The 26,666-nt window shown below is 32.7% G+C and overlaps 5 protein-coding genes across 6 annotated transcripts; all 5 read left to right on the top strand.

The window, feature by feature from the left end:
* The first annotated feature begins 237 nt into the window (after positions 1–237).
* LOC101204427 (adenylate isopentenyltransferase 5, chloroplastic) lies at positions 238–2,260 on the top strand. Its single transcript, XM_011652693.2, has 2 exons — positions 238–524; positions 621–2,260. The coding sequence occupies exon 2, from the start codon at positions 629–631 to the stop codon at positions 1,601–1,603; it is 975 nt and encodes a 324-aa protein (XP_011650995.1). The 5' UTR covers positions 238–524; positions 621–628; the 3' UTR covers positions 1,604–2,260.
* Positions 2,261–7,784: 5,524 nt separating this feature from the next.
* On the top strand, positions 7,785–12,859 carry LOC101211227 (UPF0613 protein PB24D3.06c). The gene is made up of 9 exons (XM_004134108.3): positions 7,785–8,319; positions 9,128–9,204; positions 9,301–9,406; positions 9,603–9,695; positions 9,785–9,850; positions 10,951–11,096; positions 11,301–11,409; positions 11,962–12,026; positions 12,413–12,859. Exons 1-9 carry the CDS (start codon positions 8,044–8,046, stop codon positions 12,558–12,560), a joined length of 1,086 nt encoding a protein of 361 aa, XP_004134156.2. The 5' UTR covers positions 7,785–8,043; the 3' UTR covers positions 12,561–12,859.
* Positions 12,860–14,646: 1,787 nt separating this feature from the next.
* On the top strand, positions 14,647–17,376 carry LOC101204185. Of its 2 annotated transcripts, none has more exons than XM_031883025.1 (2): positions 14,647–15,006; positions 15,212–17,376. In XM_031883025.1, the coding sequence occupies exon 2, from the start codon at positions 15,212–15,214 to the stop codon at positions 17,000–17,002; it is 1,791 nt and encodes a 596-aa protein (XP_031738885.1). In that variant the 5' UTR covers positions 14,647–15,006; the 3' UTR covers positions 17,003–17,376. The 2 variants fall into 2 exon arrangements, with proteins under 2 accessions (XP_031738885.1, XP_011650994.1); XM_011652692.2 differs by having other exon boundaries at positions 15,206–17,376.
* A 2,487-nt stretch (positions 17,377–19,863) lies between these two features.
* LOC101210977 (TVP38/TMEM64 family membrane protein slr0305) lies at positions 19,864–24,181 on the top strand. The gene is made up of 9 exons (XM_004134107.3): positions 19,864–20,150; positions 21,152–21,213; positions 21,819–21,873; positions 21,962–22,060; positions 22,161–22,247; positions 22,652–22,768; positions 23,186–23,278; positions 23,400–23,430; positions 23,720–24,181. The coding sequence occupies exons 1-9, from the start codon at positions 20,073–20,075 to the stop codon at positions 23,899–23,901; spliced, it is 804 nt and encodes a 267-aa protein (XP_004134155.1). The 5' UTR covers positions 19,864–20,072; the 3' UTR covers positions 23,902–24,181.
* A 1,276-nt stretch (positions 24,182–25,457) lies between these two features.
* On the top strand, positions 25,458–26,562 carry LOC105434839. Its single transcript, XM_011652691.2, has one exon. The coding sequence runs from the start codon at positions 25,854–25,856 to the stop codon at positions 26,280–26,282; it is 429 nt and encodes a 142-aa protein (XP_011650993.1). The 5' UTR covers positions 25,458–25,853; the 3' UTR covers positions 26,283–26,562.
* The last annotated feature ends 104 nt before the right edge of the window (positions 26,563–26,666 follow it).

Here is a 26,666-nt window from a genome sequence, read left to right as displayed (position 1 = left end):
TTAAAACAAACTTCACAATCATGGCATATGAAGGCAGAGTGTATGTGATGATCAATACTTTATTTATTAGGGATCTTCCAAATTTTTTTTTCAAGATACAACTGAAGAAGCTCAAACATGATCGGAAGCAGTCTCCGTACTAAAGGTAACATTCAAAATTTTGCAATTAATTTTCTTTTTCTTTTTTAAATAAAGTTCTTTTGGGAATTAAGGGCATATAAATACCAAGTGAAGTTCTCTAATGGTTGAGCCAAAGAGGCAATTGGAGAAGAAGGGAAAGATAATGTCAAACATCATTTTCTTTGAAACCCACAAAATCCCAATTCCTTCTTAGAAGAGAAAAGAAAATTCCAAAAAATTTCACATATTATTCCTCCAAAAAGGGAAAAAAAAATCAAGACTTTGGTGTTTCTTCAATTAGGGACATTGTTAATGCCTAATCCCTCACTATCCATAAGCTAATCCTTTCAAATTACTCTCTTGCATATACCCTACTACAAACCTCTCCCTCTCTTTTTCTTCAGGTACTGTTTTGAATTCTCTAAGAACACACCCAAGAAAACAAATGGGTTGATTGAAGTTTTTCATTTTTTGAAATGGGTTTTGGTTATTTTTTGCAGCTCATTTGATGAGGATGGCATTGTCATTGACCTCTGCCGCCGGGAAGCAAGTTCAGCCACTGGTGGGGAATTTTCAGGGGAATTTCAATATGGAACAGTTTTTCCGGCGGAAAGATAAAGTGGTTGTGGTAATGGGAGCCACCGGAACGGGTAAATCTCGATTAGCAATCGAGCTAGCCACGCGGTTTCCGTCGGAAATTGTGAATTCCGATAAGATTCAGGTTTATGAAGGACTTGATGTTGTAACAAATAAAGTAACCGAAGAAGAACGCCGTGGAATTCCACACCATTTGTTAAGTTCAATCGACCCAAAATCGAATTTCTCTTCTCGTGATTTCACTCATCATGCCTCTGGTGCAATTGAATCAATTTTGGCCAGAGATCGCCTCCCAATCATCGCCGGTGGATCAAATTCCTACATTGAGGCTCTGGTTAACGATTATGCAGAGGCCCGATTCCGATACGAGTTCTGTTTTTTGTGGGTCGATGTTTCTTTACCAATTCTTCAAAAATTTGTCTCCGACCGCGTTGATCGGATGGTCGACGGTGGGTTTGTCGAAGAAGTCAGACAGATTTTTGATCCAGAAGGTGATTATTCACAAGGGATTAAACGAGCTATCGGAGTGCCAGAATTGCACGAGTTTTTGAGAGCAGAACGCGACGGCGCCGATGAGCGGGTCTTAAATATCCTTCTAGAATTGGCGATTTCAAGAATTAAAGACAATACTTGCCGATTGGCATTCCGTCAACTCGAGAAGATTCGCCTTCTTCGTAGTAAATGGAATTGGAATCTCCGGCGACTCGATGCCACCGGAGTCATTTTGACCGACGGTGAAAACTCCCTTGACGTTTGGGAAAAGCTCGTCCTCGAACCAAGCTCGAGGATCGTCGACCAATTCCTCTGCGACGGTAGCCGCCGTATCACCACCGGAATTTCCACTCCGGATGCGGTGTCCCGCGCCGTCGCCGCCGTAAGCCGTTAAAGTAATCCCCAAATTTGTCGACCCCACAGAATCTACACCTCCGCGTGCCACGTCGCAAGCTTCTGATTTTACTTTTTTTTATAAACAAAAAAATTATCTTTTTTTTTTTTTTTTTTTTTTGGGTTTGAGTAATTTTTAAGAAAAAAAAATGAAAAGGAAAAAAAAGGGAAAAAAATTACATCTTCTGACTGACAAACGTTGCTGTCAGGTCGTTAAGTACTCACAATTGGCGGCCGTACAGATAAGCCGTCTATATATCTATATATATATATATATATATATATATATACATATATATATAATTTCTGCCGGCTCTTTAATTATTAAAATAACATTTTTTTTCTTTAAAAGGAAAAAAATGAAAAAGGAGAAAAAGAAATTGGAGAATTGTGTGTGGTGCAGCTACGTCAGCTTCAATGCACCTCTTTGGTTGGCCCTCTATGATTGGGTGATTTTGAGAAGTATGACCCCACTTACCCCACCCCACCCCCTCACCCACCGTGACCGTGTGTATTAAAACCTTCTTGTTATTGGAGTTTTTGGTCTTTTCACTCCTTTTTATGTATCTCTCTTCTGGAAAGTGGAAACTCTTCCAAATATTGTAAACTAAAATTATAGAAAAATGTCTCTCAAACTTTATATTGTGTTTTTTTAACATATTATTATTCTTGTACAATAAAATATTTCTTTATTATTTTAACTCTTTTTATATATCTTCCTAAATCCTCTTAACTATCATTACATTTTTACCAACATTCTTACTCTTGTTTCGTGTATTTTTAACATTAACCAAAGTACAAAGTCCATATATATTTATATCACTCAATTAACATTTCAATTGAAAATAATTGAGGAAAAATTATTTGTTCCATCCTCAAATTTGTATGAAATATATGTGTATGATTTTCCTAATGTTTCAAATCCATCGTTATTGTATGAAGATTGTTTAATTATATGTTTTCAAGTTCATTCACGAAGGATTTTATAAGGTTGTTTACATTTTTTTTGTAAGAAATAAATGAAAACAACGAATGTAAGCCCTAACAAAAAAAAAAAAAAAATCTTTCATATGTCGATAAAGTTTTGATCATTTTCGAGAAGGATAAGAAATTTCAACGGTGAATTTATTCACGTAGATTTTGTGTGATTTTTGTTTAATTGACAAAGAAAAAATCTTTAGCTCTTAGAAAGAAAAAAACAAAAGTTCTATGATGATCCTAGATGGGTAGACCAAATAAATGGTTTCTTCCTCCACTATTATACAACACAATTTATTGGTCATGTCCAAATAGAGAAATACAAAGATCCCATTCACCTTGACGTTGATATAAGTAGATAAAAGTTGACATTGTTCTTTTGTTCTTATGACTAAAAAATTGTACAAATGGCCATTCTTTAGGTAAGACGACTTAAACACAAATTTTAAGCCTAATAAATTTAAAGAAACATTTCATTTCACCACTTTCTATTATCAATGAAGATGAAACATTTTAAATATTTTATCACAACTCATGAACTTGGTGGAGTGTTGCCAAAATATTAGAAAAGAGTGTTTTGTTACCAAGTTTAGTTTAAATAATTTGAAGCACATTAAATTGAACATGTTGGTTTAATTGTAGGAGTGATGTAATATTAGGTTCCATTTCTTTTTCTTTTTATTTTTTTGTGAAGAAAAGTAATATAATGAATTAAAAAGTTTAGAAATTGAAAAAGGTAAATAAGTTTCCAAAAAAGGAATTGAAAATGGTAAAGAAGATGAAAAGAAAGAGTGTATTATTTTTGTGAATAAGTTCGCAGCGTACGAAAACTAAGTTTGATGGATGAAAAGGAAAGGTCCCATGTTGTGGTTTACAACCGCTTTTGATTTGACGGGGAGAGTTGGATTCGGTGTTGACGGTGACAATATCGAAAACCCTAAGTTATTCCCACGGCCCACACGTGCCAAAAGATAAAATACTTTGTTCCAAAATGGAATAATACAAATAATAATAACAATAAGCAATAAAAAGTTTATATAATAAAGTGGAGTAAAATCCAGATGATTCCAAAATTAAAAAATAGTACGATAGTGGCCTTGATACTCCACTCACACCGAAAGCTACCCACACTGGAACCCCTCCCCTTCCAAATATCTATTTTTTTTATAAAAAATTATTTTTTCCAATTTTCAAACACATCAAAATTAAATTCAGTCAAAATCAATCTTTTTGTAAAAGGAAATGGAATTTGGAGCCTTGACCTTTATTATTATTGTTATTGTTATTGTTTAGAATGGAATGTAAAAAAAAAAAAAAAAAAGAGAAAAGAAGGACAATGATTTTATTAGAAATATTTTGTAGAAAGAGGGGTTCTTGTTCTTGTTCTTTGTTCTGTTCACTTGCCTTGGTATCATTTTTGTGGGGTCTAAATTCCTTTTTCTCTTTTTACCTTCTTTTTTATTCCTTCAAATCTTTTTTCTTCCTTTATAAATATATAATTTGTTTTTTGTCAACCTTTTCTTAATATAAAGTCTTTTATTTTTCAAATTTTTGAATGGATTGTTGTGATTGATTATTATAGTTAAGACTTTTTCTTTATGTACGATCTTTTTGTTTTATGGTTAAATGGTTTGTCAAGATCGTTAGTATAGGCCATTCTTATAGATATTGCAAATCTATGATTGCTTTTCTCTAATCAAAGTTGACGTAACATTTAATGACGTTGAAATTGATTTTTTTTCCTTCAAATTATTGATTAGAAAACATGTGTGTTTAAAAGTAACCATTTGAATGGAAGAATGGAAAGTGCTAGTTTTGATTTTTTTTTAGTGGTATTAACGTTTTGTTTAATTTGAGGAGGAGTTGTTATAGATTTTGCTATATTTTGTTGTTTTTAAAAGATTTTGATTTTTTCGACTCTTTATCGTTTTCTATCAATTTATGGTATTATTTGAATAGCTCTAATATCAATTTATATTTTATCTTTCCATCACTATATGACTCACGGTATTTTTAACATTTGCATGAGATTTGACTCTAGTTTCAACTATATATATGATTGATCGATTAATATATACAAATAAGTTGAATTTACTAAATTGTGTTCGATTTGGCATCTTGCTCACACTCAAGCTCCACAAACTCTTTAACATCATCAACATTTACATAATCACATGCAATTGTTATATGAATACATTATAAATAGCTTCATCAACAACTCCAATGAAAAGGGTAAATAATTTCTCAAAAAATACTCTCAACTTTAAAAGCAAGACCATATAACGAAAAGCTAACCAAACGTCAAGGGACCCGACAAACACAACAATAACTCATGCTAAGTTTTATACTCCAACTAGTTGAACACACCTAAATAGTCAACTAAAAAATTGGTCAAATTTGAATGTGTCAGTGACTCTCATGCATGGAACTATAAGGAAGAAAGCCAAATAAATTCAAAAAAAGAAAATTGTAACACTAACAATCAACATACATACATATATATATATATAAAAGCCATACCCAGCTGTGATTTTTGAAAGAGTAAGTTGCAAATAAAAAGTGGCCACTTGTTCACACTCCTGTCTCTTTTCTCTGACTTTATCCTCTTTCTTACTATTATTTTCAAAACCCATTTAATGAAAAAGTATGGTTTATTTTCATTTTCCTTCCTATATTATTAATTATTATTATTATTATTATTATTATTTTCTTGTAACTTTTTGTTTGTATCCCAAATGGAAACATGCATGAATTATATAGGTAAAGCACAGCTAGAAAACCGCGTAATTTTCTTTTTATTATTTAAAATGAAAAAGAATTCCAAGAGGGTGAGTACAATTGGTCTGTGCTGACCCATCTGTCACCGACAGGAGTGATTTATCATCCAATGTTTTTATTTATTTTAATATTATGATTAACCACAATCTAATTTAGCTTACCTCAGCTAATTTAACTTCTAAGCGTAGAGCATACCCAAATTACAAATAAACGATTCCCATTTTAATCTAATTTTAATTATAATGCTTTAAGACATGCATCCAAATTGGCAATGCTCATTGCTGGATTCATCTACATCATTTAATTAAACAATTATATACTTCTTTTTTTATTTTGGTTTTTTTCATTCAAAATTTATGTTCAATAAGTTTAATAAATTTAACAAATTAATTAACATACTCTCATTCCCAAACTAACTATTTCATTGTTTCTCATACTAAATAACAATTATAACCTAATATACCACATTTTCTTATATGGTGTTCTTCAAGAGAGCATCTCATCTTAACATCTAACAAAATTATTAGGTTCAAATTCATTCTAACCAAACCTTCTTGTTGATTAGGAGAATCTAGCAATAAGGGTTATTAAGAAGAGGGTGTTATTCTTTTCTTATATTTTTACCAAACTCCTTAATCTTAGAAACAATGGTAGAGTATTCTTCGATTTTCACCGTCTAACTAGAAAGTGAACATTACATGCACTCTACTTAAGGGAGTGGTTTTATATATGGTTGATTTTCGACTTTTAAATGAAATGGTGAATCATATTTATAGGACGATCTCACAATTTTTAATGAGTCGAGACGGTGTGGTCAATTAATTATGTTTTTTTTTTTTCTTTTCATCACATTTTGGTGTAAGATAAGGATGAAAGGAGATATGGTATGAAGTTGATGTTTTAGCAAATCAAATCTAATAGATTGTCTTCCCAACTCTCTCATGCTCTATTCATTTGACTTTCCATCTTCTTTTTCCACACTAAAATGCATCACCTCTCTCAAATTTTGTTTTCTTTTTATCCCTCTTTGAAAAAAAAAACAAGAAGAAAATAAATAAGATTCACCAGCCGCGACTATATTTAAAATTTATTGAAAATACATAGATTAAAATTTTACATTTGAACGTACATTTACCCGAATTGAATGGACTCTAAAATACTATAAGTACAAAAAAAGAAAGAAAAAGGATATTTTAACAAATGATTTTTTATGCACATAATTTATAATAAAATGTGACCATTTTTAAAAAATAAATATCATATATCAGATTGCATAAATTTAAATAATTATTGTAGGAAGCAAGTCCAAATTCTATATAGAATTAAGAATGCTTATGGCCCAATGTAAAAGCATCAATGATTCAAGTGGAAACAAACAAATCATTGGCCAATTGGCCCATTGGCCCATTAGCTCATTAGCCCAAATGAAAGTTATGGGCTTTGGAAGATTGATAAAGGAGAAATGGTCGATATTGGTAGATATCAAAGTTGCATTTTATTTAATTATACCATAAATGTGGTCAAATGTCCTTAAAGAAATGTTGCAATTTTAGTATTTAATATGTTGTTGCTCTAAATATTTGAGAAAGAATTTCTAGGCATAAATATATGTAAGCTGTGGAATTAATAAAATTTAGACAAAGACATTGTATTTAAAAAACTTAATATAAGAAATTTGATAAAATTATTACATACTACAGTTAGTTTGTCTATTATTCAAATTTATTTTGTGGAAAAAAAGAACAAGTATTATAACATTTATTAAAGTTAAGCGTTATCTCGACGATCCAAATTAAAAGTTTTAAATCAAAATAACTAGATATAAGTTTGGAAATGTTATATTTGAGAATATTATAATATTTTAATAAAGTGATCGTGAGACTTCCATAATTGTTTAGGCTTTTCCATAAACTGTGATTATCTTTGGTATATTACAATGAATGGTGAAGAAAGTTGCATAGTGGAATAAGGAGCAACGAGCAAGAACAAAACGTTTTAGGATTATCCTTTTAACTCATCCAACTAAACGTGTAAGACATATGTGATTTAAAGAATAATGGAGTTATATATGTTTAGTTAGGTATTTTGTTAGATTGAAACAAGCCCATACTAAAAAAAAAACTTAAAAACAATATGCATTGAAATGTTTGAATTGTTTGGTTGATGACAAATTTTGAAGTTACAACTATAGGATTGATAGTATTATTATGTGGATATTATTTATCCTACACACTCACCACAAGCCTACAGCTTGGTATTGTCTTATTAAAGAAAAAACAGATTCACAAAGAAAAAATCAATAACAAAATGAGTTGTGATTGTTCAAAATTTCACACACAATAAGTTGAAGAAAATGGAATGATATATTTATATAAATATAAGATATTTGAAAAAAACGAACACCAACTAAATTGCCACGCGCTTCTTATAGCGTTTGCAATCAACTACTTCACGTCTCCATTGGGCGGGGAACAGAGAAGCTCAAGGCCCTCTTTTTCATTCTTCTCATGGCGATCCGACCCAATCTGAACAAACCCATCTTCCATTTCTTCTAATTTTCTTACTTTCTCCATCTTTTTTTCTTCTGCAATTCCCTATCCACCGTTATCGAGAGCTGTAGATTGAATAAAGAATGTTTTAAACTGTAATCGGCAATGATTTGTATTGGGGTCTGTGGTATTTGACATGAATCTCTCGCTTTCTTCTTCATCTCCATCTTCAGTTCCTCCCGTCTCTGTATCTTCTTCTTCTTCTTCTTCTTCTCCTTCCTACTCCTCTTCGTCGTCCTCGACCACTTCATGGCTCTCCGGCATAGTTCGCGGCCGAGCTGATAGGTCTGCGAGCATGAAAATGTCGGCCAACACTTCATCCGGCTCTCCTGTTGGGGATTCCCCTGGTCCTGTCGTTAAGAAGAATCATTTCCGTGGGTTTCTCTTCAAGTACGGTCCCAAGCCAATTCAGGTCCGTGGATCTTTCATCTTTCACATAACTTTAAGTGGGGATTGTAATTTGACTGTTTTTCTCTTCTTTCCACCTATTTAATTTGATATTGGATTGCTTTGCAAATGGGGATCTTAATCTTGAATGTTCCCATTTTGCTAGTGGTGTGGCGTTGAGAGGAATTAGTGAACATCTCTTTGGACTTTGTAGGTCTCGAAGTATCACTGTATTGAAAATTTTATGTTATATGTATAGGCATGTTTGATTCTGGTTTATTACATTATCATTATCTTTAAGCTTCAGTTAATGTTATTTGTACCGTTAAATTAGCTTGAACTCAAAAGCTTAAGCTAAAGGGTTATTGTAAATGTAAGTATATTAATACTCTTAATACTTTTTCTCACCTATGGACTTAGAAATTAGTAGAAAACCAAATAAATAGAAATAAATATTAATTGGTAAGGAAATGACATTGCAAGAATTCGAGGAAGGCTTGCTCTTATGCCATGTTTAATCACTATTTAATCAAAAGGCTTAAACTGACGGGTTAATATCCCTTTATTAGTAGGTGCTCTCTCTTTGTGATTGTGATATTCTAATTATTGTGGCCACTTCTTCTAACTTTGTCATTGCCTAATTCTGATAAGTAGTAACAAGTACCGGGGCTTTTTATGTTTGATTGATTGGTGTTGTTATATTTCATTTGCCTTAGAAGTTATAATCTGACATGAAGTTCAAGGAATGTTATCCCCTAGAAGTAATTAGCTTCTAAGAATGAAAATCGATTCTTTTGCATGATACCTGGTTAACCACGTCCTTTGTGCTACAGGTTGCATTTAAGACAGGAGATTACAAACAGCAAGTCATATTCATTGGTGGATTGACCGATGGCTTTATGGCAACAGAGTATGTTTCTGTCAAGGGGTTTTCCACATTGAACCTTTTATTTCCTTGACTTGTGGGCCTAAATTAAAATGAATATGTTTTCTTTTTTATTTGCAGATATTTGGAATCTCTTGCAATTGCTTTGGATAAAGAAAAATGGTCACTTGTTCAGATACTTCTCTCATCATCTTATAGTGGATATGGTACCTCCAGCTTGCAACAAGTAAGTTGGATGGCTAATATTAGCGTAGTTTCTTGAACAAAGAAACACTATCTTTTAGTTAGAAGACAATAGTATGTAGTATTCACATTTATCTGGAGTTAGAGGTTAAGTTTTATTTGCATTATGAACTGTGATATGCTCTCTGGTTCTAGACTTGGAGATTATGTCTTAATAAATGGATCTTGGTTTGATATAGGATGCCAAGGAGCTTGATCAGCTAGTAAGTTATCTGATCAATAAAGAAGACTCTGAGGGTGTTGTATTACTTGGACATAGTACTGGCTGTCAGGTAATTGCTGAATATTTTTGAACTACAGTAGCATCTTTGATCAACAGTTGGACATGTCATCTAACTATGTTTTTGGGACACTGTTGCAGGATATAGTCCATTATATGCGTACAAATGCAGCTTGCTCTCGAGCAGTTCGTGGTGCCATTTTGCAGGTAAGAATAAGTAATAACCTAATCCTTGAGTGTTCAATTATTGGATCTGAAGTAAAAAAAAGTATATATTGGTGTATAATGTTTTCTAGACTGACTTGAACAATTAAAAAATCCAGCATCAAAATTTTGGGTTCATCCGCATAGCATTTTGGTAGTTAAACTTCAACTTGGGCTCACATAATAGCGAGATGAACTAGGTCAAATTTGGGGAATAAAGAATTTAAGAATTTTTTATGCAACAATAATTTCTAATTTTTTAAATATGAAAGTGGACATCGTATTTTGAGACGCTGTAATATGTAAGAATGAGTTTGATAGTGTCTTTTAGTAAGCCACTTTTCTACTAGCACTTCAACATTTGAGTGAGTTTGAGAGAACTTTTAAATATTTGATCAATAACTGCCATGGGTTGGCCTAGTGCTCAATATGGGGACTTACGAGGAACGAGTTCTAGCCGTTGTAATCACCTATCTAAGTGTTAATGTCTTTTGAGTTCTTTTGGCATTCAAATGGTGTAAGGTCAGGTAGTTGTGAATGTGAAAGAAAAAAAACTTGATAGCATTTCGAGAAATTTTAGAAGGAGTTTGTGATATGTAGTGATTAGATAACCTGGGGGCTCCATCTTAAAACTAATTGATAATGAAAGGAGTAATTTATGTATCTTATAAACACCTTGAAGTCTTATGAAAGTCAATTATGGGATCATCAACAGTAGCCAAATATCATAAATTGAATGATAATTTTAATAGGTTCAAGGTGCACTAATTTATCACACCTGAAATTGTAAAAAAGAAGGGGCAAAAAGTTACCCACACCTAGACAACTTGTTTTTCCTCGACAATATTAAGGCGGTTTTTACTGGTGGTGAGTTATGAACCTAGATACTTGATACCTACTTTATTTGGATATTAAATTAAATGTTGTTATAGGGTTATACAATTGTCTTCGTGCCTACCAAAATGATGAAGAAAGTTAATTGCCTCTTGGCTTTTGAAAACTTGTAGTCAACTACTTTTAGATAGCATGTAGTTCCATCTCTGGATGCACTTGATCACGTATAGTTTTAAACTTTTAGGTTCGATTCTTGTTTATATGGTCAGGCTCCAGTTAGTGATCGGGAGTATAGAGCAACTCTTCCTGAAACAGCTGCCATGATTGACTTAGCTTCAACTATGATAAGTGAAGGCAGAGGATTAGATCTTATGCCAAGAGAGGCAGATCCATCTTCTCCAATAACTGCCACTAGGTGAGTACAATACCACATTGTCTTTACTTCAAAGTGAGATGGAAGTTAGTTTGTTACGATTGTGTGTGTGTGTGTGTGGCAATTTTAGGTGTGTCATTAATTTTTTCTTGAAATCGAAAATTTTGGTTCAAGTTCCCTTTCTTGTTAGAAAAAAAAAAAAAGAGACAGATTGCAATTTTTAATATTCCTATTAGCTATTTGCAGGTATTATTCCCTTTGCTCGTACATGGGGGATGATGATATGTTCAGCTCTGACCTTAGCGATGACCAACTGAAATTGAGAGTTGGGCACATGGCTAACACACCATGTCAGGTCTGCATCACACTTTTCTCTTTTTCTCTCTCCCTAGTCAGTCTGAATGGAGCAATACAATCTTCATGCATGATGTATGATGAGAATTCTATTCTCCAATCAGGGTGAAGCCAAAAGGTCCAAAACAAATCAAAGACAATAAAGACACCCAAAATTATAGCAGTTTTCGTTCACATCCATCTTGAATCCAAGATAGCTTTCAAATTCATTAACTAAAGAGAACGTCAGGCATACAAAACTGATCACATCCAGATCCCAAATACAACCCCTTTTATTTCTCTCTCGAAGAAGCTAACTCCCAAATTAATATGAGTTGGAATAGGTAAAAGAATACCAGCTGGGAGAAGACATGTAAATACGGTTTAACAAAGTATTTAACCACAGTAACAAACAAGACTGCCAGTGGCCACGTAGCTAAGAAGAGAGTATGAGTCAAAATGGTTAACAATACGTAAGACATGAATAAAAAGAAATTTCAATTTTGGATCAAGATAAAGCTGAAGTCAGTATCTATTCTGTTATGGCTAATGGTGACATTCATGTTGATTGCAGGTTATCTTTTCCATGGGAGACGAATATGTGCCAGACTATGTGGATAAGAAGTCATTGGTTAATAGGTAAACTATACATCTCTTGTTACACATATGCAGTTGCTATGCTATTCCTTGGTCCACTATGGTGTTGGTGTTGCTCAACTTTGTTTCATAATAAATAATGTAATTCACACATATCATAAGAACTCTATTAGACTATTATTAGAGTATTAAAGACATAAATAATTAGTAACAGAGTTTGTTATGGTATTGAGTTATAAAGAGAAGGAAAATGGGAGAAGTAGAAAATTGTTTAGATGATTTTACGCTAGTATACTCGAGATAGGGGAGGTTTCACTTCCGAGTACCTCAAATACTATAGATTGTGGTTCTGTTTTGGATTATATTTTACTGGGAGCATAGTGGTTGATTCCTAATGATGTTTGATGTTGTGTTATGAGGTAATACAGATTATGCAAAGCAATGGGAGGTGCAGAGAAAGTTGAAATTGAACATGGGAATCATTCTCTCTCCAACAGAGTTAATGAAGCAGTTGAGGTTATAGTTGACTTTGTAAGGAGGGAAGGTCCTAAGGGGTGGGATGATCCATGGCATTAGTAATGTTTATTCTTCTGTCTTCTCCTCCGCTGTCCCCCCCTTGTCATGTGTTTTCTTAAATATTTTTTAATGCATTAACTTATATTTTCCTTCCTTTTTCTCATTTAATTTTAACATATCTCCAAATTGAGGTGGGTTTGGATTCTGAAAAGTGTTATTCTTAATGGGAATGAAATCTTTTGTGTCTGCCTAGGCTATGTCTGCTGTGGTAGTTGTGATTGTCATGTACAGACAGAAAAGAGTTGGTTTGTTTTACTGCTTCCCTTAAGATTTGGAATTTCTTGTTGTGGTGTCCACAATTTTAGTGATTGTTTACAAAAACTTGGTTCTGTGTCTACTTTGATAGAGTTCTTATATATTATATTAGGAGGTGTTTGGATGGTCCTAAATTTTTAAATAGAAGTATAGGAGATTAGTTTCATTGTAATATGTCATTCGTCACGTTAATTTGTTTGAGTATCGTAATTGTTGTTATGAATGTTTTTCATTCTTTCTAAACGTGTTGATATATTTTCTTTTTTTTAAAAAAAATCCCTCAGACTGTATTTTTTTTTTCTAAAAAAACAAAAGTAAAAAATTGGAAAAGTAAAATTTAATTTAATTTTTTTTGTAGTCTAGCTCCAAAACTTGGGAATATTTGATGGTTTTTGTTTTTGGAGAAAATGGTTGAACAAATTACCAAAGTGAAAGTAACCATTCACGTGGCCATCATTGATGGTTTTCTATGGAAACTTACTCAATTTCATGTTAAGTAATTATTAATTATGCTACCTTATTTTCCACTGATTTTAGAACGTTTGTTCCAGTCTCTAAATTTTTTATAAAAGAACATATTTTGATGATTGAAATTTTAAGATTTTAATTTTTAATTTAATACTGCATAGTAAAATGATGTTTTATTAGATAATTTAAGAAGTCACGTTGCCTTCAAAACTTTGATCGTAATCGTTTTTACGCATTGTATTAACATTTTAGTTCAGTTTCTATACTTTTATGCTAAATTCTTAGTGGCTTAAGTTTAGAATATTTTGTGATTTATCGAGATCTTTTTTCCTCTTTCTCTCATTTTTTTTGTGACTCACTTTGGAAATACTTTATTTATAATTTTGTAAAGTTTTATTTTATATACGTTTTGTACTTGTTGTTCGTGTTTATTTTACTTTGACATGGATGTTAACACAAATATTTTATTTCTATTCAATGTTATTTTGGCTTGCTTCAATATTCTAATTTAAAAGTAAATTAATAAATAAAAGGATGAGAAAGTGGAGGAGACGTGACAGATTTGAGTTTTAGAGAAAAGAAGAAAACAAAATTAGTTTCTAAATTTCCTTTATTAAAGTGTGTTGACACCAAATATTTATGGAATAGATTAGCAAAATTTTTGGATTATTTATCAATTTAATTAATGTTTAGCCTAATCATCCAAATAAAGAAACTATGTGATCATTTCCATAAAAAGTTAAAGAAAATCTTAATCTCAAATACCAATCTAAACTATTTTTAAAAGTTTAGGACAACAAATATATAATTTTATTTAACCAAATAAAATTTACCAAATTCAACCCATCAACATTCTTACCAAAACTCCCGAATCGAGAAAAAAATAAACATTTACTTGAAAAACGAGTTGACAACAAAGATTTAATATATTGCCATATTTACTTCCATTAATGGAGTCTCATTTTAGCATTGAAAAAAATCACTAAAAAGAAAAGTTAATATCAACTTAAACCATTAATTTTTTTTTTGTTGCATATATCAATTTAAATATTTCTAAACTAATAGAGGAAAAAGTCTTAAAGAAAAAGTTAAAATGATTAATTGATACGATTATTTTTGTCTTCAAAATGTGAAAAAAAGGGCTAAAATTATACAATTATTTATTAGTTTATGAGGCCAAAATTAGGGAGTGAGAAATTAATTGGGTGAAGAGAAATGTCGCATGGAAGACACGTGCCACAGCTAGAATTTAGGAAGGCCCATGCATTAATAAATTAACGGGGACAATTGACGAAAGTACCCCTACGAAGCTGGGCTTCTATTATTTCTCTGTCGGTGATCCGCGTCGGTGTGGAAGTTTGTAATTTTGGGATCCAATTTGGAGGGTAAAATTGTCTTTGTGATGGAGTGTCAAGCTCCGGTGTCCGGGCAGTGTTCTCCACCACCTCCTCCATAATTGTCGCTGTTTTTTATCCGACACAAGGGGATTACAAATTAGAAACACACACACAAATATCAGATTCTTTTTTTGTATTTCAATCAATACTCATTTCTTTATTTTTAGAAAGAAAAAAAATAACCCCCATTTCTAATTTCCCATTCCAATGGTCGAAAGAAGTAGAGATTGTTGAGAAAAGAGAGAGATTCAGAAAAAGAAAGCATCTCCCATTTCTTTCTCATCTTCAAGAAACAGATAGATTTCTGCCTTTTTTGAGTTCACCCCGTAAGTAAAACTTCTTGCTTTTTTCTTTCTTTGATTTCTTGGTTTTTTTGTTTAATCGAGAAAGGAAAATCCTTAGCTTTTAGAAAAGAAGAGAACTTTGTCGTTCGAGAAAAGGGGTTTTTTTTTTTTTTTTTTTTTTTGGTTCTGATTTTTGGGTTTGTTCTGTTTTTGGTTTGTGGGTTTGTTGAATCTATGGCAGTTTCAGATGCAGGAAAAGGGGTTGCTTCCGGTGACCTCAAATCCATGGCTTTTAAGGTCGTCTCCGTTGGTGCATTCCCGTTTTGGGGTTTTAACGGCTTTGATTCTTTTCAGTATGTTAGCCATTTGGAGTATCGATGGCGGTCATATCAAAATTTTCATTAAAGCTTGGAGTTCTCCTCAAGATTTCGTCTCTGTTTCTTCTAATTTCACCGATACCCATGATTTCAATTTTACCCCAGTTATCTCTTACAAACCCGAAATAAATTACCAAGAATCGGTTTTGAATGAACCCGTTCCGCCGCAGAATGCCCCCGTCGAGCCTCGCCGGAAACAGAGCAAACCGGCGGTTCGTCATGATTCTTTCTCTGATTGGTTTTCAGCTGAACTCGAGCCGAATTTTACCTCCCATCTTCTTGCTCAATGGTTGGCTCCTGGCGGTGAGCCTTGCAGAGACTTGAAGACGACGGACATCGCTATCTCCGGCATGGAAAGTCCGGCAATAGTGACGCTTTCAACGGGAGATGTTCATGAGTTTCGATTCCAAGCTCTTGATGAATCTGGAAATCCTCGTTGTTTAGGTGGAGATTATTTTGAGACTGATCTTTCTGGGAATTTGTGGAAATCTCGGCCGTTTGTTAAAGATTTTGGTAATGGGACTTACTCGTTTTGGCTTCAGGTCCACCCTGATTTCGCCGGCGATTATAATCTTACTGTGATTCTTCTATTTCGACACTTTGAGGGGCTTAGGTTTTCCCCAACCCGATTTGCCTACGATCGAGAGCTTCGTAGAATCAAAGTTCGATTTGTTAAGAATTCGGTTGTGTTGCCGAAGATTAAAATGTGTCGGAGCTCTGATTTCAGTAGAGATATTTGGACGGGGCGGTGGACTCGTCACGGTCGAAATGACCGATGCAAGATCAGCGATGACGGCCGCTACCGGTGTTTCGCGCCAGACTATCCTTGTCAGAGCCCTTGGTGTAATGGCCCGCTAGGGTTGTTGGAGAGTAATGGATGGGTTTATTCTGCTCATTGTTCGTTTACAATGTTTTCTAGTAGTTCTGCTTGGGATTGCTTGAAGGGTAGATGGATTTTCTTTTGGGGTGATTCGAATCATGTCGATACGATAAGAAACCTTCTCAATTTCGTGTTGGATTTGCCCGAAATCCCTGCAGTTCCGAGGCGATTCGATAGGAATTTTTCGAACCCGAAGAATCCGTCTCAAACAGTTCGCATTACCAGCATATTCAATGGGCATTGGAATGATACACAAAACTATGAAGGTTTGAATTCATTGAGAAATGAAGGGTTTAGAAGTCTGCTTCAGAAGTACTTCTCAGAAGAAACTGTTCCCGACACGATCATCATGAACTCAGGCCTCCACGATGGTGTTCATTGGTTAAATATCCGATCTTTCTCCGTCGGAGCAACCTATGCTGCATCTTTCTGGAAACAAGTTTTGGACTCCATTAAGCAGAGGGGTTTAACAGTCCCGAAGGTGTTCTACCGAACCACGGTCGCAACAGGTGGCTACGCTCGAACGCTTGCCTTCAATCCTAACAAAATGGAAATATTCAACTGGGTAGTGCTGGAGAAGTTGAAGGAAGCTGGGATCACCCATGGCGTGATCGACAACTTCGACATGACATTCCCTTGGCATTTCGACAATCGGTGCAACGACGGAGTCCATTACGGGAGAGCACCAGCAAAGCTGAAATGGAGGGATGGCGAAATAGGGCACCAATATTTCCTAGACCTCATGTTAGCTCATATTCTTCTCAATGCACTGTGCACATGATAGATCCAAACCAAGAAGAAGAACAAAACCTGAAACTCCATTGTTTTGAATTAGGTTCAGAAACACATTCTTTGGTAGAACTTAAAAGAAAAAAAAGGCTCTAATGGAGGAATTGAACAACCTCCATTGGAGTTGAAACCAAAACCTAAGCAGCAGCAAATTGTTGGTATTTTGCTCTGTAAATTTTGTTTGGGTGAGTGGTGGAGTTGATTTATACAGCCTAAAGTTTGTATTTATTTACTTACATATTGGTAATTAATAATGTATAATTTTTGTTATTTATTTTTCTCCTACAGAATTTTAGGATATTTGCAATTCTTGTTTGGTTATTTTGAGATGAACAATAATGTATAAATCATTTGTTGATGTTGTAATGTTAAATCATCCCATTTTTCAAAAGAGATATATGGAATGTGTTGAAACTTTTATTATAAGAAGAATTTAATTGATATGTGTTAATAATATATAATATTAAAATAGATAATAATAGAAATAGAATCAACTTTCACTTTACTAAAATAAAAGTGTGTGGAGATTTGATTAATTTGATAAATGGTTATTAAATATGAACATCTTTTGAGCTAATGAATGCTAATATTTATTGTTAAATAAAAAGAAGACCAAGTTGTCCTTTTTCTCACTAACAAAATTTCCCTTTCACTTTTATTTTTTCTTTGATTGAATGACAATTTACAAATAACTTTTATTGGTTGGATTAGGTGGATGTTGTGGAAAATAAATTGCAAGTATAATGGGTGAATAAAGGAAGTTTGGAAGATTAGTTGAAATTAATTCTTGGTATATTGTTTTTTTAAATCTCCATATCAATTGGTTATTGGTTATGTATTATTTTGTCGTTTAAAATAATTATTATGAAAGTTTTAAATTCTTAATCAAAATTTTAAAATTGATATTTTATATTTAATTGATAAGTCTAGGTCGGTAGGATTACGAGAAGAAAACTTTAGGTGTATTGATTTTGTTTCGTATGAATAACAGGTGTAGTTCAACTCCATAAAACTCTTTCACCATTCGGTGTTTAATATAAATTTGAGTAAGACAATAACAATACAATATGGTCTATAATCAAATCAATTTTTAATTGAAGTCAACATTATTGTTTAAAATCGATTTTTTAAAAGTATTTTTAAATGTTTAGATCTGGCCACATTCACTAGACAATCTTATACTTTGTTTAAAATTATTATCATTATTAATAATATTGTAAGGATGTTCGTGACATGAAATGTAATTAACATTATTGAAAATCATCATATGGGTATTGGAGTGCATGATCAAGAGTCAATGGCGAATAAAAAATGAAATTCTTAAACATGAAAACATTATAAAAGAAGGTTGAGTTAGTTAAAAACAGCCCGAACAAAATGAGTTGAAGTGTTACAAACATAGTTAAAAAATAAGGTCAACTAAAAATGTATTATTGCTCAAATAAGCCTAACTCAAAAGGTAGAAGTTTAACTTTTCCGCTTCATATATTGTCAACTAGAGCGTGAAGATTATGAATTTTTTTGGTTGAGATTGGATCATCCATCATTCAAATTTATTCTTTTTATATGAACAATGTAATTGTTTATATTTGTGACATCTCTTGAGAGAATAACAAATTTACTCATGGGATCGTAGCTTTAGTTACTCAACATGTTTTTTCATACAAAATTACAACTTTGATACTTTTGTATCATAAACCTAGGTTGCATGTTAATATTTGCCATAAAAAAATGGTAACATCTTTTATCTTTAGTCATGATGGCTCCATTAATTTGAAACTAGACTTCTTTTTTTGAAAGGCTATTCTATTTGTATAACACAAAATTGATGTCAATAATGTCGTAAAAGATTGGTTAGATTATTAATTAGGCATGAAAGAGTTTCACAAAAAAGTTTTTGAAGTACACATTGATAAAATAAAGATTGAGACGTGAACTACATGTACTTCAAATAATTAATATATTGTGAATTAATTATTTGGATATCCTTTTATTAACTTAGAAAAAATATTATTGATTGAAAGCTATTTAAAATAAAAATATACTTATTTGCTTCACTATCACTTTCCCTAGATATATACTGAAGTGTTTTGATTAATATTAAATTGCTATAAAGCACCACTATATATAGAATACTATGGTCTAAAATTTTATAATAATGATTATTATAGTTAGTTGTGGTTGAAATTGGTAGAGATGATAGTTGATGGTGGCAATCAAAATCGACCTTAAAGTTGGTCGATGCAATTGAATGTAGGTGGTGGTTAGAGTTGGTTAGAGACAATAGTTGTCGGAGGACGGTGGTTGTCCCAATAACTTTGGGATGTAAGATAGTTGATTTTTGAAACGTTTTAATTATAATTATAATATTATACAAATTAAAAATCTAAGAAAACGTTTTACCAAAATAATAGGTATAAACCGAACGAAAATAGGGAAGAATTGAATTTGATTAGAATGGTTAGAAGAGGGGTTTGGTGGAAATAAAACTAAACCATCAATTTCGTTCATGATGCCTTTTTCCAACTTTTAGTGGGAATTAAAAATATAATCAGTGCACCAAATTTCACATTATTTATTTATGAAATAGTGGTAAAATATAACTATTAGATTTCAAAACAATTAAGAATGTATTAAGCATTTGGGCTCATTCTTTGAGCATAAGTTTGTTTGGGCCAAATATAGGCTTCATCAAAGCCCAATTCATTTGTGAGTCCAGTTCCTTTTCTTTCTTTTTTAAATGTTTGTTAAGGGTATGATGGTCCATCATAGATTTTAAAATAAAATATCAATTCACATAAATATCGTAAAATACTTTACAAATTTAATTTAATATTTGATATTATAAAAAGACAGAAAGAGAAAAGAAGAGGGAAAGGGAGATTTGAGAAGTAAAAGGCAAGAAGAGTGGCAATGTAAAATATTGCGTTTAAGGGTCGCTTCATTTTCTAATTCTATCTTTGCACCCCCATCCCCACCGGAATTTTATTTTATTTTTTCCTTGCGCTCCCAATTTCGACGGAGCTAGGGTTTTTCTTTTCTTTTCTTTACTTTCTCCGATCATGGCTTTGAGAATCGTCTTCCTCATCCTCCTCATCGCCGCCATAGCCGTCGCTTGCTTCACGCTCCCTCTCCAAAAGGTCTGTTTTCATTATCCCCTGAATATCATATTAAGTCCTTAGATTATGATAAATATATTTGAGCTTTATAAACAAAAGCCTCTTTACATAATTAAGAAATTTGAATCTAACACATTTTGATCCAGATTGTATAATTTAAGTTTTTTTTCTTTTTTTTTTCCTTTCTAATGACATTGACAGGTTATATGGTCCCGTTCGATTTGATCTTTTTCTTTAATAATTAAGAAAAAAGAAGAAGATGAAGTTAAAATAAAACGCATTCTAAAATAAAAGTTCATCCTTAAGATTTTTTGTTTGCCTAATTATAGTTTAAGGTTGAAGGCAAACAAATAAAAGAAATGTGACAAAAAAAAATAATTATTTCCTCCTTGGATTCATTTTTATTTTAAAGTTTTTTAAAGTAACAAACATATTTATCACACGAACTTATTATTATTATTTATTTTAAGTTTGCCGCAAACGTTTAATAATTCATTAAAGATAAATAATATTTGTTTGGAAAAAAAATCAATTTCCTAACGATTATCACTTAAAATTTTTAATTTGATCTAATTACACCTAAAACTTCGATAAGTGCGATAGTTATTATAGCCTTAAAATTGAAAAAGTGTTACTTTTTTCTTGTCATAATTAAAAAATATTTTTAATCCAGTTGCTAGTTTATATAACTCATTCGAATTTTAATTTAAGTTTGGGCAAAATTTGATATCATAAAATTTAGTAAGTTTGTGGAGTTTTTTTAAATACAAAATTTAATTTTTTTCTCTCTGTATTTTCCAATTTTCATTTAACTCTATCAAGTTTACTTTAGGCACGTAGAATTTAGTTGGAGAAATAATTCATAGAGGGATTAGACTTTAGTGGCAGAAATTTTAGAGAAAGAAACTTTTGTTGCTGAACAGAGCAGCCTACTTACTAAGTCTATTTCTTGTTACTTTTCCTACACGTTATTTGCTTCAAATAATTTCCACATACCAACAAACTCACATTGTTCTCTGCAGATTTTGAAGGATTTCTTGTTATGGGTTCATCGGGATCTTGGAGTCTGGGGTCCAGTCGTGCTGTGAGTCAACTCTCCTCATTTCTGACATGTTTGAGAGTGATTTTGAAATTGGTTTAATCACTTTTGTGATTGACCATATTCAAAATCACTTTGAAATATGAAATCCTTCAAAACTAATTATGTTAGTATGAAAATTGCTTTTAGGGGGCATTTGACCCGCTAAGTGGGGTTAATAAGTTCAAAGTTAATATGTTAGCTAGAGTTAGTAAGTTCGTGTTTTGGGTGTAGAGTTGTAAGGCGAAATTTGTCTATAATCGTGAAAAGTAGATTAAAAAGAGAAGATAGAGTTGCTCGATAAATAAAGTAGAGATGGAGAGGGAGATGAGTTTGCTCGATAAATGTGAAGAGTATGAAAAAATAGGAAGGTAGAGTTACTTGATAAATGTGCAATAGTGAAGTTGTTTACACTCACTCAAGAAATTGGTGGGCCAAAGGACCCCTTAAATTGAGTTGGAATGATTGAAGTCATGTCTCAAATTGATTTGAAATAAATTATTTTCAAGCATACCCTTTTGAAATGATCCCTACGTTGGTTTAAGTATCCTCACCTCAACGAATACAATTCTTATGAAGCACTATAAAGCATTTTCTGCTGTTAAATGCAGAGCTGTTGCATACATTCCATTGACAATCATGGCTGTTCCAGCCTCAATCTTGACAGTAAGCTTAAATTCTTTATGGTGGTTCTTGATCCTTACCTATAGATTTGTAAGCCATCATTCAGTTTTATCTCCCTTTACTGCCTCAGCTTGGGGGTGGTTACTTATTTGGGTTGCCCATTGGCATTGCTGCTGATTCTATTGGTGCAACTGCTGGAGCTGGGGCTGCATTTCTTCTTGGAAGAACAGTAAGTTCTTGGATTGTTTTTCTTACTGACAGTATCATTTCCTCTTGTTATCCCTTTGATCTTTTTCTAATCAGTTTAAGTTTCATACTATGTTGCGCAGATTGGGAAGTCATTTGTTGTTTCCAAGTTGAAGGACTATCCGCAGTTTCGTTCAGTTGCAATCGCAATTCATAAGTCGGGGTTTAAGGTTTGTATGTGAATCATCTTTTACATGATTAAGGTTTCGTTTGGTAACTATTTGGTTTTTTGTTTTTAGTTTTTGAAAATTAAGCCTATAAACATCCATTCCACTTTGGACGTTCTTGTTTTGTTATCTACTTTTCACTATCGTTAAGTTTTGAATATAGAAAAAAAAAAAAGTAGTTTTTAAAAATTTGTTTTTGTTTTCATAATTTGGCTAGGAATGCAACTTTTTTTATTTAAGAAACATGAAAAGTGATGTGAGAGATTGAAAGGAAAAAGACATAAGTTTTGAAAACCAAATAGTTACCAAAACTGGCCTAATTTAGCTGTTTATATTATACTAAATACTTGAGCATTTGACTACTATAATTTGCATTACACGTTTTAAATTTTTTACTTCTTTTGCAGATCATTCTGTTACTTCGGCTTGTTCCTTTGCTTCCATTCAACATAATGAATTATCTTTTGTCTGTAACTCCTATTTCACTAGGAAAGTACATGTTGGCTTCCTGGTTGGGAATGATGGTATGTTCCCCACCTTTCTCCTCTTAAAAGATTGCATCCAAATTATTCATTTAACACATTTTATCATTTTTACAACAATAACCATCTTTTGGTTATGTTATCTTAGGTCTAAATACTCTATGAATATTCCCCATCTTTGATTTTATCGTTAATTGTTATCATGAAACTTGTCAAAAAGATAATTTGAAAGTAAAATTAGTGCCCCGTTTGGATTGACTTTCTAAATGTTTATAAGTATTATTTTTTTTGCACAGATAAACACTTATTTAAACACTTAAAGTCAATCAAATCCAAACATGTCTTAAGGTTATGGAAAGTCATGAATACTTGTTAGGTCCATCCCACTGATAACTGTATATAGCTCACTGTTCTTTTTTGTACATTTATATGATGTCCTGATGATTGTTTGGTTTGTAGCCAAGTACAGTTGCATTAGTTTATGTGGGAACAACTCTTAAGGATTTATCGGATGTAACTCACGGCTGGAATGAATTTCCAAAGTCTGATTGGGTAAGCTAATTCAGGTTCTACAGTTGACTACAGATCGATATTCTCTAATTCTTAGGTATTTGCATGAGTTGTTGTAATCTTCTTCCTTGTGTGATGCGAATTTTCTCTCTTGTGGATGCAGGCATTTATCATGATGGGCCTTTTCATATCTGGTAAGTTCGACTTGGGTCGTATTCCTTGCATATTATGCTCGTATAACGACATTTAGATTTTTGTAGCGCACATGATTGCTTTTCTTTGTTGAAGTCGACAACTATTATTGGAGTGGGTTTATGAACGCGTTATCATTTGATCTCTAAAACAATAAACGCCCAAAGTCACCTTGATTTGTTCTATTAAGCTGGTGAAACATCATATTGGAATGAACCGATAAAACATTTTTTTCATCCCGCACAAGCTTTGCATCCAGGTAGCCTTGAAACCTTTTTCTTTGAATTGCAGTGGTTCTAATAATTTGCATTACAAGAGTCGCCAAGTCTGCTCTAGATAAAGCTTTGGCTGAAAATGAGGATTATGACGATATCACATATGGTGAGCTACCGGTTGTTGCCGATTTTCTTGTAGATTTAAAGCAGCCTTTGATACTGAAGATAGACCCAACTGAAGATAACCATGAAAAATGACAATGAAAGCTTGTGGTTTGTTATGTCTCTGTACAGTTCCACGATCTCCTTTATTTGTGTAGAAGAACAAGCTTGATTTCTTTTGATTGAGCCGTGTATTATTAGAGTAGCTTAGCTTCTGCCTTGTGATTGGGGCTGAATGTATATATATATATATATATACACACGATCTTGACAGATTACTTCTAGGGTGGAAATGAAGAGTAAAAATTGTCCAAGTTGGTACAAAAATCACTCAACTGGAAATATATTGTGTCTTGGGTTGATCCCTTTTTTTCTCGGTGACTACTCAGTTGTTAAAAAAATAAAGAGATTCTAAAAGAGAAGAGTTTGCTAAGTAACAAACATTACGCATCGACCACATAACTAAAATAGCTCATAAGTATTATAAAAGAGAAGTTTGTCACTTCGGCAAACTACTGTGGGTTTTGCTTATAGGATACGTTCAAGTACTTTTCTTTAGTATAAAAATTAGGATGTAACATATAGTATTGGTATCTCTTTGGATATGAGTTCAAATCTAAAGCCTCAAGGACATAGGATTAAAATAAATAATAGGTTAGATTACGACTTTAGTCTCTTGAGGTTTACATCTGTTTATTTGATCACTAAAACTAAAAAGAGATAAGTTTTAAAACTAAAAAGAGATAAGTTTTATAGGTTCTTAGGTTCTTGGACTATACCAAGTTTCTAATAGATTTTCAAGCTTTTGATTATGTTTTTCAACCAAACTACCACTTAACCGACTAGAATTTGTTCACTAAATGTTCAAATCAACCTTGATCATTGATGTGTAAATGTTGGTCGGTTTTTGTTGCCTTGTTAGGCCGGTTGATCGGTTTAACTGTTTAAGTATTTTTTGATTTGGAACCTTTTTAAATAGACTAAATCATTTGACACAAATTTTCAGTCTATCATGCTCACATGCACGGTAGTTCAATTTTAAATTCAAAATCTATTAGATACATGAATAAAAGTTTACAAAACTAATCTACTTATAATTTTCCACCTCTGGAAGCTTGTGGTCTGGAGCGGTTGCAAATGTGAATAGAGACTGTAAACCATTTGAAGTGGGAGACACAGAACTTTGGAACATTGCTTCTTGAACCCTTTACTTTTCTCTCCACCAACCCCTATTGGAATATGTTCAATGCCCAACTATGTGTATGAGTGCACTTCAGTATAAAGTAGTAGAAAACACCATTTGGGTAAATTGATTTCACACATTATTTCTTTTCTATATACTCTAAATTACATCCTTGATCTTTTTGGATCATGTAGCCGATTATATCTCAATTGAATCTAAACTAGTTTGAACTTTTAAAAATTGATTCTTTTTGTAATTTTAAGTGAGAATCTCACCATCAATCTACCCACAATCTTCTCTAAGGTGATTGAAGTTTGTTGGGGGAAGAATGAACAGTGGAGTGAATCAAAAGAAAAAGATTTCATCATGAAAGGTGAAGCAACATCATATTTTAAACCCAATCTTTCATCATGAAGCTTTGAAATTTCTTCCTTTTAGTGGTTACATACACCACCATTTCTTTTTTATCTTCCTTCCTCAACAAAACCAATAAGATTTTATCATTCTCTTCACTTTCTTTTCAAAAACCTTTATTCTTTCATGCTGTTGAATACAATGGTCTTTGAGGACCCTACCAATTCCTTGATGGAAGGGGTTTATCCATATTCCATTATAGTTAAATTATTAATATATAAACTCCAAATTTCTTATCATACTCTCATTTAACCATATCCCCTAGATTGCTATATAAACCTCTTGATTCTTTGTAGCCTTCAAACCACAGCCATCTGATCCCTCTTTTCATAGTTTCATCTCATTTATATATAGTTCAAACCACCCCAAGTAGTAATAGTCTTTCACATTTGGAAGGGTGGCAAAAACAGAATTAACATTTCGAGTTGTTTTTCGATCACTCGGTTGAGAGATGCCAGGATTTGGTGTTTTCCCTCTTGGTAGCTGCTTTGATGGGTGTAGAGACCATGCTCAAGCGTCGGGATTCGGCACTCGAATATGGAACTTGAGCGATAGACCAGTAGAGCTGCAGATAAGGGTGGGATCGATATTGAAAAAAGTGCATAGTTTGAAGCCAGGATGCTCAAAGAGGTTGAAATGTAAGAGTATTTACAAAGCATATATGCCAGGAAGAAGTATGAAGAGCTTGCTTTATTACTATGATGAAGCTTGTCAACCTTATGTTTGGATACATGAAAGTGGAGGTGATTCCATGAGAATGGTGAAGCAACAATACGTCAGTCTTGAAGATCTAAGGGAGTTTTCTGAGATCAGAATCTTTAGGGATCATCAACGTGGCTGCATATCGGTTCGTAAGAAACAGAGGCCCGATTTTTGCTGATTTTTACACTCATAAATGTTTTTGCCTTCAACCTTTGTAACTTCTATATGAATGTTGTTCTTGTTTATGAAGTCTGCAATGTCCACTTGTCTTTCCATGTTCTGTTTTTTCTTTGGAAGTGAACAAAATCAGATGACATTGTTTTGGTGTATTGCTTTAAACACCCAGAATTCTCTTGCTGTATTTGTTTCTTTCTTTTGCCTTCTCAGTCAGACTACTTGTATTCTTAGTTTTCTTGATTTCCCAAATCGAACGAACAAACTTTAAGTGTGATTAGTAATGATTATGAGTCTCTTTTCTTCTTTAAACATGAACTTTTAAGTTTTGAGATGATTTGTTTTGAAATGTTGCATTACTTATTAAAGTAATTGAGAAACGACCATT

Source organism: Cucumis sativus, chromosome 3 (assembly GCF_000004075.3).
Source record: "Cucumis sativus cultivar 9930 chromosome 3, Cucumber_9930_V3, whole genome shotgun sequence".
Taxonomy (NCBI): domain Eukaryota; kingdom Viridiplantae; phylum Streptophyta; class Magnoliopsida; order Cucurbitales; family Cucurbitaceae; genus Cucumis; species Cucumis sativus.
Note: the sequence above shows the minus strand (reverse complement) of the source record. Positions and strands in the feature narration are given on the sequence as shown.

Bases quoted from the DNA above. Each gene is read 5' to 3' on its own strand.
- LOC101210977 (XM_004134107.3), top strand. From the start codon at position 20,073: ATGGCTTTGAGAATCGTCTTCCTCATCCTCCTCATCGCCGCCATAGCC. The intron at 21,214-21,818 runs GTGAGTCAACTC...TGTTAAATGCAG, and splicing joins GTCTGGGGTCCAGTCGTGCT to AGCTGTTGCATACATTCCAT. The intron at 22,248-22,651 runs GTTTGTATGTGA...CTTCTTTTGCAG, and splicing joins TTCATAAGTCGGGGTTTAAG to ATCATTCTGTTACTTCGGCT.
- LOC101211227 (XM_004134108.3), top strand. From the start codon at position 8,044: ATGAATCTCTCGCTTTCTTCTTCATCTCCATCTTCAGTTCCTCCCGTC. The intron at 9,205-9,300 runs GTATGTTTCTGT...TTTTATTTGCAG, and splicing joins GATGGCTTTATGGCAACAGA to ATATTTGGAATCTCTTGCAA. The intron at 12,027-12,412 runs GTAAACTATACA...GAGGTAATACAG, and splicing joins AAGAAGTCATTGGTTAATAG to ATTATGCAAAGCAATGGGAG.
- LOC101204185 (XM_031883025.1), top strand. From the start codon at position 15,212: ATGCAGGAAAAGGGGTTGCTTCCGGTGACCTCAAATCCATGGCTTTTA.
- LOC101204427 (XM_011652693.2), top strand. From the start codon at position 629: ATGAGGATGGCATTGTCATTGACCTCTGCCGCCGGGAAGCAAGTTCAG.
- LOC105434839 (XM_011652691.2), top strand. From the start codon at position 25,854: ATGCCAGGATTTGGTGTTTTCCCTCTTGGTAGCTGCTTTGATGGGTGT.